General features: G+C 42.8%; 1 protein-coding gene across 2 annotated transcripts in view; it reads left to right on the top strand.

The window, feature by feature from the left end:
• Positions 1-931: 931 nt before the first annotated feature.
• Positions 932-13,181, top strand: part of LOC139320031 (bifunctional heparan sulfate N-deacetylase/N-sulfotransferase 4) — a 142,967-nt gene continuing 130,717 nt past the window's right edge. The window contains exon 1 of one of the 2 annotated variants that reach the window (XM_070948133.1): positions 932-1,960. In XM_070948133.1, coding sequence (XP_070804234.1) covers positions 932-1,960 — 1,029 coding nt within the window. The remainder of the gene's footprint in view (positions 1,961-13,181) is intronic. The other variant, XM_070948134.1, reaches the window with a different exon arrangement.

Here is a 13,181-nt window from a genome sequence, read left to right on the forward strand (position 1 = left end):
GCCGATCAGGCAACTCAGCTGGGATTGTCAGAGAGGGTTTTTAAAAAATACATCTCTGCCGATCAGGCAACTCAGCTGGGATCATCAGAGACTTTTCAAAGCATTTTTTTTACCACCTCTTCGGCCAAGAGGCTGGCCAGTGAGGGAGGATAGCTTAGGAAAAAGGACATTTGTATGGCAGGGAGGAAGGTGGGAGCCCTGTTGAAACTGAGAGCTTGAGCTATAGTGCCACAGGGACTCCCTTCTTCATCCATCTATCCAGAAGGTCTGAGGGAGTGAATAGAGTGGTTGGATGGAGGTGGCAGAGCCCTCTGCCCTGAGAGGAAGGAATTTTAATAATATGAATTTCTGATAAATTTATATAAAAATTCAGCTGATGGTTCTTATTATTATGTTTTATAAAATATGAGAATTATCATGAATTGTGCTTTTATGTAGCATGATAAATATAGGCCCGAAGTAAATAATGAGTGTTTTGGATAACAACTGTAAATGATAAGCATGTTCTTCACACATAAATTTTACCAGGAAGTCATCCCCTTGTCATCTTCTCTCTTTGAATCAATAAAAATGTTCATAGGTGGGATTTATTTTTCTTTTAATAGAAATTACTAGCTTATTTAATTAACACATTTTAATTGCTGTATGGATTTTCTTAACCTACTCTAATTTCTCACTTTGTTGCAGATAATGCTAAACGTCTCCTCCATTGATTATTGGCAACTGGTGCAGTCAAAGAACACAGCTTTCAATATAAATTCCCACCTCTTTGGACTTTCAGTATCTGGAATTTCATAGTCTTCACCTTTCCCCCAATACATGAATTGCAATGGTCACATGAATATTTGGAGAGTGGTATTCATACCATCTCGTGGTCTATTTATGATGGCACTTTAAAAGGAAGAAGCCAATTGTTGGAAGTTTGGGGGAGATGAAACTGAAGAAATACACTCCTGCCACAAAACAAAACAAAACGAAGATGAATCTGATCATGAAACTTCGTAGGAGTTTCCGAACACTCGTCATTCTCCTTGCCACCTTCTGCTTAGTGAGCATAGTCATTTCTGCTTATTACTTGTATACAGGTCACAAGCAAGAAATTGCCCTCACTGATACCACAGGAGAAATGGAGTGTGAAGATCTTAAACTTTTGCCCTACAGAACACTAGAACTTAAAACAGTGAAGCCAATCGATCCTACTAGGACTGATGCTACGGTGTTGCTTTTTGTGGAAAGCCAGTACTCTCAACTTGGTCAAGACATCATTGCCATCCTGGAGTCTAGTCGGTTTCAGTATCATATGGTGATTGCATCTGGGAAAGGGGATATCCCACCCCTGGCTGATAATGGCAAAGGGAAATACATCCTTGTAGTATATGAAAATATTCTGAAATACACATCCATGGATTCGTGGAACAGAGAACTCCTGGAAAAATACTGTGTGGAATACAGTGTTAGCATAATTGGTTTTCATAAAGCCAATGAGAATAGCTTGTCAAGTATTCAGCTCAAAGGATTACCATTACATCTTTACAACAATATAGCTCTGCAGGATTGCTTAGTAAACCCCCAGTCTCCTCTATTGCGTATAACCAAAGCCCCAAGGGTTAAAAAAGGCCCATTACCTGGCGATGACTGGACTGTTTTCCAATATAACCACTCTACTTATCAACCAGTGGTTTTAACGGAATTTCAAGCCTCCAAATCATTCCCAGCATCGCTTCCAAAGCTTAATCTCTATGCTACAGTGATTCAGGACCTGGGACTTCATGATGGAATTCAAAGAGTCCTTTTTGGAAACAACTTGAACTTTTGGCTGCACAAACTTATTTTTATAGATGCCATCTCCTTCTTGACAGGAAAAAGGCTTACATTATCCTTGGACAGATACATTCTTGTTGACATCGATGACATCTTTGTTGGAAAAGAAGGAACAAGGATGAATGTGAAAGATGTGAAGGTAAGGTGAGAATTTACGAGGTCTTCTCTCTGACAAATTTCTTACCGCCAACTCATCAGAGTTCTGGAATTCTTCTCAATTCTGTATCTTCAGTTTTGCACACATCCTCCTTATAATGACTGAAAGAATGAAAGCTAAATGTTTAAAATATTATTTTTTAAAAAAAATCCCACTTTTTAAACATTTCATCTCTCCCAACTAGGCTCAGAACTTTCTCTTAAGAGATCCTAGGCTGAATTATTTTGATTAATATGAACTTATTCACCATGTTTCATGATGTGTGGAAAGTCAGATCTCAAAAGTACTGTGTGATACATTCATCCACTCTGGCTCTTTACTGTTACTGTACTTGTTGCATTCTGAGTTAATTTTATTTATTTATACTGAGCATCAGATTTATTTTTAACCTTCTGGGTTCCCTAAGATAATTAAGACAGATTGATTGGATAAAACAATCAATTATGTCTGCTGATCTTCACATTTTAGCACTAAACCACCATCAGATTGGTGGGCTTGTAGGTTAATTCTGCATTTCATAGGCCGCAATAGAGAAATAGTTGAAAGAATATTTAAGTAACTGACTTTGTAGCACTCAAGTCACTAGAGTTTGCCTTGTGCTATGTTCTGATATTAAAATGAAAGAAAATTATTTTGGCTAGTATCCTCAGGGATCCCAGAAAAGAAACTGGGAATGACTTAGATATCTTTTGAAGATTAAACATTTAAAAGTTTCATAAGGAGTATGTGTGATTAAATCCCCCTTTGGAATTGTCTAAATTTGAGCAAATATCTAGTGAACTATTATTAGGTTAACTACATAAACAATTTATCCAGCTCAGGTTGAACATTTTTTATGAGAAATGATTCCCTTTGAAAATGCTTAGATTATTTTCTAAAATATCATAAAAGAATCATTTTCCTATGTATGTAATTTATGTATTGCAACCTGGCTTCTTCTTATTTATCATTTGATTTGACTTGTATGTTAGCTAAGGCAACACGTGGGAAACATACATTTCAAAGTCCAGTTGAAGCCCAACATTAATATTAATAAAATAATAGGGTTGAATGTTAAGCAGTCCATTGTTAAATAAACAATGTGTGCTTTATTTAAGGATATATAAAACATGGCAATTTGCGTACTTTTATACAAGGATTATAAAAATCAGTCTTCTGATTTTCTCATCTTGGTTATCTACCTGGACAAACTTGATCCAAGGAATTTCTGATTTAAATTACCGTGTTTCCCCGAAAATAAGACCCTATCTTATATTTTTTTGAACCCTGAAATAAACGCTTGGCCTTATTGCCATGCGCTAAGAGCCCAATTGGGCTTATTATCAGGGGATGTCTAATAATAATAATAATAATAATAATAATAATAATAATAATAATAATAATAATAATACAAACTCATATAGCACTTTCAAAGATATATTAGTGTAGTTATAATTTTAGTTAGTTTTTGTGTTATTTCAGTTATATGTTGCTATCAGATTGTATACATAGTCAGCCTTCCCTTAAACTCTCATACCAGAGAGATATAGATTGTACTTTATATGATGCATGAAGACAAATATGCATGCTTCAGCATCCCATCTGGGTCCATCAGTGGGACCAGAGGTTTAGTCTTCCAAGCTTTCAGGCTCATGCTGGAGCCCACCCTGCACTCTAGACTATTCCAGGACTCATGCTGGAGCCCATCCAGCACAGCCCATCCAATGTGCTCTTACACATTCTGGTGAGAGAGGAGTTTCCTGAGGATAGGCTTCAGCACAAGTCCAAAAGCTCAGAAGACTAAACTCTGGTCCTGGTGACTGACCCAGATTGGGTTCTGCAGCATTATGTCATGCTTTTGGGGGGGTGGGATTTATCTATTTTTACATCCTATGTGTAAAATAGCATCAGGAATCAGTCACTATGTAAGTAGTTTCATCCCACTTGATTTCTACATGGTAATTAGTAATTCTACATAGTAATTCTACATAGGTAGTCCTTGACTTAATGATGGCACTAAGGAATAGAATAGAATAGAATAGAATAGAATAGAATAGAATAGAATAGAATAGAATAGAATAGAATAGAATAGAATAGAATAGAATAGAATAGAATAGAATAGAATTCTTTATTGGCCAAGTGTGATTGGACACACAAGGAATTTGTCTTTGGTGCACATGCTCTCAATGTATAAAAAGACAAGATACATTCGTCACGAATCATAAGGGACAACACTTGATGATAGTCATAGAGTACAAATAAGCAATGGAATCATACTAGGAAACAATATCAATATAAATCATAAGGATACAAGCAACAAAGTTACAGTCATGCAGTCATAAGTGGGAGGAGATGAGTGATAGGAACGATGAGAAGACTAATAGTAACAGTAATGCAACCTTAGTGAATAGTTTGACAGTGTTGAGGGAATTATTTGTTTAGCAGAATGATGGTATTCGGGAAAAAACTGCTCTTGTGTCTAGTTGTTTTGGTGTGCGGTGCTCTATGGCGTCATTTAGCAATAGCACTTAAATTTATATACTACTTCATAGTGCTTTAAAGCAGCCTCTGGATGGTTTACAATGTCAGCATATTGCCCCTAACAATCTGGCTCCTCATTTTACCAACCTTGGAGGAATGGAAGGCTGAATCAACCTGTTGAACCTGTCAAGATCAAACTCCAGGCTGTGGACAGAGTTAGCCTGCAATACTGCATTCTAACCATTGGGCCACAGGGGCTTAACAATCAATTGCTTAGCAACTGTTCAAAGTTACAACAGACCTCACAAAGGCTATCTACAACCCTGTTTTAAAGTTACTGACACTATAGCACCCTTGCAGTCATTGAGCCTTATGACCAACTGTAGAGATGTTGCAGTGACATCCATCTATCCATCCCACCCCACTGGCCCTGGTAGCCAGTCATTCACTCAGGGGAGATTAGGCTGGCTATAGCACGCATGAGTCAGCTGCCGTTTACAGCTTTCTTTTTATCTAGTAACCTAGGGGAAATCAGGCCATTGGGAGTTTGCAATCCTCCAATGATCCAGGAGATCCAGCTAGGACCCCAAGATGCAAGAAGTGGTCCATGGGGTGCTTCACAGAGTGGGGAACACCTTGGGAGTCCTGGGGCAGCCTGGACCTGTACTAGAACTCCCAGGCCATCCCTTCATCTGAGGGACCCCATGCTCCACTTAGTAAACTGGGGGGGAGCAGAGATGGGGGCTGTTAAGTAAGGCTTAACATGACTTCTGACTATAATGGGCAAGCTCCATTATGATCGTAACTTATGATCGAATCACCCCTTTGCGGCCTCTCCTCTGACAGGGATCCCGGTTTGCTCCTTCGTTTTCCATGGAGCTACAGGAGATGAAGCATTGGAAGAGACGCCTAGATGACCATTGGAGATCCTCCCATGCCAAACCTGATCGAACACAGCTAAGAACCCATATTAGGTCTTATCTTGTGGCAATGGAAGCGGCGAAACAGGAGTATTTCGCCGCTCTCATTGCATCTGCAGAAAACCGCCCAGTGGCCTTGTTTCACGTGACTCCCTCCCTCCTCAATCTGGGAGCAAGGAAGGATCCCTTACAAGGCAGTGCTGAGGATTTTGTTCAATTTCTGCAAGACAAAGTCGCTCAGATCCGGATGGGGTTGGACTCTGACTGGGCAGAATCCGACGAGGGAATGGGGGCAAGTCTTGAAGGTGACATCTGGGCTGAGTTCGACCCTGTTTCCATAGAGGAAGTGGACAGGATAGTGGGTAGATTGGGAGCCTTCACATGTTTGTTGGACCCATGTCCCTCCTGGCTTGTTGTGGCAACCAGAGAGGGGACCGGAGACTGGATCTGGGCGATTACTAATGCTTCTTTGAGGGATGGGGTCTTCCCTGCCATACTCAAGGAGGCAGTGGTTTGTCCCCTCCTCAAGAAGCCAGCCCGGAATCTGGCCTCCTTAAACAACTTTCGCCCTGTCTCCAACCTTCGCTTTGTAGCAAAGTGGTGGCTTACCAACTCCCACAATTCCTGGAGGAAGCTGATTACCTAGACCCGTACCAATCAGGTTTCAGGTGCGGCCACAGCACGGAAACGGCATTAGTCGCCCTGGTGAATGATCTCTGGCGGACCTGTGATGGGGGTTGTTCCTCTATTCTGGTGCTACTTGACCTCTCAGCAGCTTTTGATACCATCGACCATGGTATCCTACTGCGATGGCTCCGGGTGTTAGGAGTAGGGGGCACTGTGTTACAGTGGTTCTCCTCCTATCTCTCGGGCCATACGCAGTTTGTTTGGGCAGGGGGCCAGAGATCCTCCCCTAGGCCCCTCACATGTGGGGTACCACAGGGGTCGGTTCTCTCCTCCCTGCTCTTTAACATCTATATGAAGCCGCTGGGTGAGATCATTCGTAGTTTCGGGGTGAGGTATCATCAGTACACTGATGATACCCAATTATATATCTCCACCCCGGACCAACCCAGGGATGCTCTTTCCGTGATGTCTAAGTGCCTGGAAGCGGTACGGGTCTGGATGGGTAGAAACAGGCTCAGACTCAACCCCTCCAAGACCGAGTGGCTGTGGATCCCGGCATCGGCTGATTTAGTCACCCCATCACTTTTGATGGGAGGGAGTTACTTACTCCCTCTGAAAAGGCTCACAATCTTGGCGTCCTCCTTGATTCACAGCTGTCCCTTGTGGATCATCTAATGGCCGTGACAAGGGGGGCTTTTCAACAGGTTCACCTAGTGCGCCAGTTGCGGCCTTTCCTAGACAGGGATGCCCTCCATACAGTCACTTAAGCTCTCATTGTCTCTCGGTTGGATTACTGCAATGCCCTCTACATGGGGCTTCCCTTGGTCCAGAATGCAGCCGCGCGGGTTGTTACGGGAGCTTCCCGTTACTCCCATGCAATACCTCTCCTGCGCGAGCTGCACTGGCTGCCGGTGGCCTTCCGGATCCGCTTCAAGGTGCTAGTATTGACCTATAAAGCCCTACATGGCATGGGCCCAGGATACTTGCAGGACCACCTCCTACCACCCGCCCACCGCCCAGTGCGTTCACATAGAGCTGCCCTCCTCCAGGTGCCGTCGGCCAGACAATGTCGGCTGGCGACCCCTAGGATGAGGGCGTTCTCTGTGGCCACACCAACCCTCTGGAATGGGTTATCCACCGAGCTCCGCACGGTTCCCGATCTCCGCACTTTCCGCGCTGGCCTGAAGACATGGCTGTTCCAGCAAACTCCCTAATCAACTACGAGGTTTTAATTTTGGGGATTTTAATTTTCATATTGGTTTTAGATGTTGTTGTTGTTTTATTTGTGTGAGCCGCCCCGAGTCCTTCGGGAGAAGGGCGGCATATAAATTTTAATAATAAATAAATAAATAAATAATAAACTTGAGGGCTACCTGTATTTTCCTTTGGAGATTCTGCTAAATCACTTTCTAAACAGGAAGTAAATTAAATAGAATCATTGAAAACCAGACAATCTAAAGGACCAAAGCCTCTTCAGGAACTTGAAAACTTTTTATAAACTGACATTAGGCAAGTAATTAGATTGGGGAATTTGTGATAGTCATTTCCATTATAATGCTCTCTCTTTCTCTCTAGGCCTGTTTTCTTAGCATCTTTGCTGTCTTAGAAATGACAGACAGAAATCTATTCTGTTTTCCTCCCTTTATATCAAACTAGAGAACTTCATAGTATTTTAGCTCTACTTTTTAGCTATTGGTTGTTGTTTTGAATTTTGAGTAATACTATTTTTTAAATATTTTAATATACTTTAGTACGTTGATCTTAAACATGTTCAAATTAAACATGGGGAGAATACGCACACACACAGTATACATTAGCACTATATCATACATCTTATTTATTTTTCTGCAACACTAAACTTATAGTTTGATAGTAAATACATTCATTAGTGTCACGAGTGTTTCCAGGATTGCTGTGGCTATCTGCCTACTCACAAACAGTATGGTTTTTAATCAAGCCATCTGCTGTTGGCAATTACCTGCAAGCCTTCCCCGCCCTGGATAATTGCAGGTTAACTCCCTATATAAGCAAGGACCTTTCGCTTGCTACTCGGGCCTAGTCTAATCTAGGCCTAAATGCACTGCTCCTGCAGGAAGCTTGGTGCAACGCCGCGGATGGGAGAAGAATGCAGATAAGGACTCCAGACGCCGTTACAGAGAGACTCCCACGGATGCTTGCCTTTTGCTGTTTTGTAGCACGCAAGCTATCATCGGGACTGCTGTTGCTGGACCTTCTTCCTCCCACAAGCTTCAAGCAATGTTTGCTGTTTGAACTGTTTTTACTTCAGGTGACTTTCAGCTGTGAAGCTCGTGCTGCTCCCACCATGATGGCCTTGATGATGTATCGACGCCGAAGCTGATTACCTTCATGCTAGCTTTATTCTTTTGTGAACTGTTTCGGTATTGTGGAGAGGGATCTAGGGAGATAGCCTTGCTTCACATACCCAGATAAGACTTTGTTTTTAATGTGTTTTCTTAAAGACATAGTACTTTTTAAATGTTTTAAAGTAAATTATATTTTTACACAAGACGCCTCTGTCAGAATCATTTCAGTCTCAGTGTGTTTACTCATGAGCTGGTTCACGGTCCGGGGTACCCCTCAACCCCATTTCGTCACAGTTGGTAGCAGAGGATGGTTTAACGAACTTACGCTCATGTGGTAACGCGCTAGACTGAATGTCTGCAGTTGAATAGATGTTGACTAGGGCAGCAGCAGCAGCAAAAAGTATGAAGTCACAAACTGGACTGTCTGGGGCTCAGGCCAAAAATGTTTTGGCTGAAAAACCCCAAACTCTAATTGATTTAGAGAATAGTGGAGCTATAAGTTTTGGAGCAGAGGCCTCAAATTCTGAAGGGCCTAAGATAGTGAATGAACCATCATCACCTAAAGAAGTAGAGACTGGAAGAACGCCACTTCAGGTCTTGAAAACAAATACAGAGGTGGATGATGAGTTTAGGAAGGCAATCCTTCAGTTTTTAGGTTTGCCCACAGTAAGTCAGAACCCGACTGCTGATTCTAGCGAATTAATGAAGAATTCAGCCGTGAAAGGAAAGAAGATCGAAGTCCTACAAAACACCGGATCGGTAAGAGACTTTCAATCTTTTCCTAAAACCCCCACCTCAGACCATAAGTGGAGAATGGGGGATAACAGACTGCCTGATTCAAATGTTCCTGCTTCTTTGTTAAACCAGCATGGCCAAGTTGATATTGCGCCACCTGCTGTTGAAGCCATCATAGATCAGGCCATAAAGACTTTAGCTCCCTTGATGACATCAGTGACTTCTGCTAAAAATTTAAGAGACTCTCATGTTGAGCGTAAGGTTGCAAGTGTGATAGAGACTTTGGCAACCATTTTAGGCGATGGTTTGCAGGCACCATCGGCTCAGCAAATAGTAGCTGCACATACCAAAGCACCCCTGATGTCTGCGACTAATTCAGCGCACGCCACGAGTGGGATATATCCATCCGTGACGACATCGACATCCAGGACGGTTCCGGAGGCTACCTCAACTGAAGATAGGAATTTGGGAGCACGTCCAAAAATTCCTAGAGATGTGCACCAGAGAGGACCCTCAAGTTTTTGTGATCAAGCCAGGATGAGCTTTGCATCCGCACAACGTGAAGTTTTAATCCCTCCCATTGGGGAGGAACGACCGTCAGAATGCCGGATGGAAGACACTGTGTTGTGTGCTTCCATTCCAATGCCTTATTGCCCGTTCCAGGATGGACCACATTTTGAACATCAATTAATGTCTGTTTCCATGTTTAATAATGTACAGGTCCTTCCTCCTAATTTTAAAAGTTTAAGTGTGGGTGGAGGAAATTTTAAGGAATGGGTTAAAAGTATTCAAGTAATTTTAATGAAAGAAAATGTTTTATCGTTGCTGTTAAAACCCCCACCTAGACCATGGTCCTTAGAAGTTGATCTTTTACATCATAAGGCCTTTTGTATTTTATTGATGTCCATTGACCCTGCACTATATCCCAGTTTACCTAGTAACCTGACCGTAACAGAAGTTTGGGTGAAACTACATAAGCTATTTTGTTCAAAAAGCTCCCATGTTACAAACAGAGTTTATAGGGAGTTCTATTCCGCAAGGTTGAAGGCGGGAGTAGATATTAATGAACACTTATGTGAGTTAAACAGGTTAAGGCAGGAATTGATGTTGAGGGGGGAAACAGTGTCTGAACAAACCCTCATTACTGTTATACTCAATTCCCTTGATCCTAGCTGGGATAATTTTATATCGCAACTGGATAATGTTGGTTGTAATAACTTATCTTTAGAAGTGTTATCTGGCAGATTGATTGCAGAAGATAACTTGCGAAAATGCAGGGCGGCTTTTCATAAAAAGGAAAAACCTTTAAGAAGGCCCGATGGTTCAGATAGAGCATATACTATCGGAGAATGCTTCAATTGTGGTTCAAGAGAACATTATAGAAGGGATTGCCCACAAAATATGAATGCTAGGGCATGTTCAAAGGCACCTTCTGATAATAAATGTAAAAGGAGGCCATTGCCTCCTGGTAGAAAGCCAAGTATAGATGTTTCTAACCACAGAAGGGGTAAAAAGCCAAATAGAGGCAACAAAGGGAACAATCCCAGGTTTAATGATAGCTCTGTAGGTATAGTGGAAACTACTGAGTCAGAGCTTACAAGGGAACAGCGAGAGCAACTATGGTTAATGGACAGTGGAGCCAGTAACCATGTTGTCAGTGACCGAAGGTTGTTTGCTAATATGAGAAGGCATCAATCCATGGTCAAAGTTGCAAACGGTAAAAAGGTGAATGTTGTTGGCATTGGAGATGTTTATATCCCTGGGATAGGGGAGATTCACGGAGCATTGTATGTACCAGAGATAGATCATAATCTGCTAAGCCTGATGAGGATATGTGAGAACCCTAGAATGGAGATTCTGTTCTCAGGAGGAACAGCCGTGATCAAAAACAACAAATGTGTGATTGGGGAGGTTTTGAAGATAGGTGGCTTGCCTTATTATTCCCCCAATACGAATGCTGAGTCCTGCAGTGATAGCAATTATGCTATCTCATTTGGTAGTAACAATGAATCACAGTTAGAACTAGGTGATGAGGATCAAGACTTTCACCAGAGGAAGCCTTGTAAAGACAAATGTAAAGTTAATAAAAAGTTTTTAAATTTTAACTTAGAGTCAGATAGTAGGAAACCTGAAAATGCTAATGCAATTGCTATAGGTGAGCCGTTGCACAATGAATGTGCTCACTTGATGCATCGCAGGCTAGGTCATGTGAGTTTTCCTATAGTGAAGAAGGTAACCGAACACTCAAGGGGAACCAAGATCAATGACTGTAACACATTCCTAGACTGTTCAATTTGTAGGAGTGCAAAGTTGAAGGTGAAATCTGCGCCCAAGAAGTCTCAGAGGTACTCTGAACACCCGTTTCAGCTCGTCCACATGGATTTGGTGGGTCCATTCGCACCTTCCGTGGGTAAGAGACGGTACTTTCTTACCATAGTAGACGACCATAGCAGATTTGGATTCGTTTTTCCCCTAATGTCCAAGAGTGAAACGTTGACTAAGTTTAAGGAATTTTGTAACTTAGTCCAGAACCAGCACAAGATCAGAGTTAAGAAGATCTTGACTGACAGAGGAACTGAATTTAATTCGAATCAGTTCTCCAGCTGGTTAAGGAGTAAGGGTATAGTCCATTTACGCACCGCGCCTTACTCTGCGTTTCAAAATGGCGTCGCAGAACGACGCAATGGCGTGTTACAAACTATGATGCGGTGCGCCCTAGAGGATTCCGGATTAAACTTCGCGTATTGGGTAGAAGCAGTTAGATACGCGAATTACACCCTGAACCGTGTGTGGTCTAGCGTGGTGCAGAAGACCCCATACGAGGTGCTATACGGCCATAAGCCTAGCTTGGCACACCTCCACGTTTTCGGAGTGATGGCCGATGTTCATGTCCCGAAGGAGCTCAGGAGAAAGGGAGACCCAATCTCTGTTAAACTGAGATTTGTTGGTTATGAGCAGGGCTCCAAGGCATTTAGGTTTGCCTACCCTAACGGAAAACTGATGATATCAAGGTCCGCCACCTTTCACGAAGGGGCCAACTGGAGTAAGATCCATGCCAATGAGATTCTTACTCGGAACCCTTCCTGTAGTTGTCATAGGCAATCGGAGGATGTATCGGAAAACCTACCCGAGGATAGGGATACATCTGGTTCTGGGAAGCGTGCATCCCAGGCACCCTTGAAAGGGGTATTGAAGCGTAAGATGGGGGTAGCCAAGAAGGATAGGCACCCAGCTTCTGAGACGCATAGTGATAGTCACGAGGTAGATGACTCATCAGATGACTCTGATGTGAGTGACTCTCCTAAAGGCAGACCAGTTAGGGTTACCAGGGGCAATAAGCCTAAGAGGTACGACGACTTTGTTACCTCAGTCGACCAGGTTTTGGCCACCCCTCAGAGATATGAGGATGTGTTGGCCTTACCTGACCATGAACGACAGAAGTGGCTGGCCGCTATGGATACAGAATTAGATAGCCTGAGAAGGCTCGATGTATTCATGCCAACAAGATTGCCCAAGGACAAGAGGGTGATCGGCACCAGGTGGCTTTTCAAGCAAAAGCCCATTGAAGGTGGGGGCTTTATCTATAAGGCGAGACTAGTGGCGCAGGGATTTTCGCAGAGATTCCCTGACGATTATGAGGACACCTTCTCGCCCACGGTGCGCCCTGAGAGCGTGAGAACAGCTCTCACCATCGCTACCATGCGAGGCGAACATGTATATCAGTTCGATATTCAGACCGCGTACCTGCACGCCCAGTTAGACAAAGAGCTGTACGTGAGGATTCCTCAGGGAGTAAGCCATCGGGAAGACGATGTGTGGTTGTTGAACAAGAGCCTATATGGCTTAAAACAATCTGGTAAGCGATGGTACGAGTGTCTCACTAAAAGCCTGAGAGAGATGGGCTTTTTACCATCGTCGGCTGACGAGTGTGTTTTTGTCAAGGAAGATCAGGGCATTAGGGAAACGGTACTGTTGTACGTCGATGACATACTATATATTTGCAGATCAGAGAACAGGTATAAGAAGTTCTCTGAGGACCTAAGTAAGAGTTTCGCCTTAAAACCATTAGGTCACATTAGCAAATTTTTAGGGGTGCAATTCGTAAAAACCGAGAAGGGGTTTCGGCTCTCTCAGGAA

Source organism: Pituophis catenifer, unplaced genomic scaffold, assembly GCF_029215685.1.
Source record: "Pituophis catenifer annectens isolate HBS135680 unplaced genomic scaffold, rPitCat1.0.hap2 SCAF_8, whole genome shotgun sequence".
NCBI lineage: Eukaryota > Metazoa > Chordata > Lepidosauria > Squamata > Colubridae > Pituophis > Pituophis catenifer.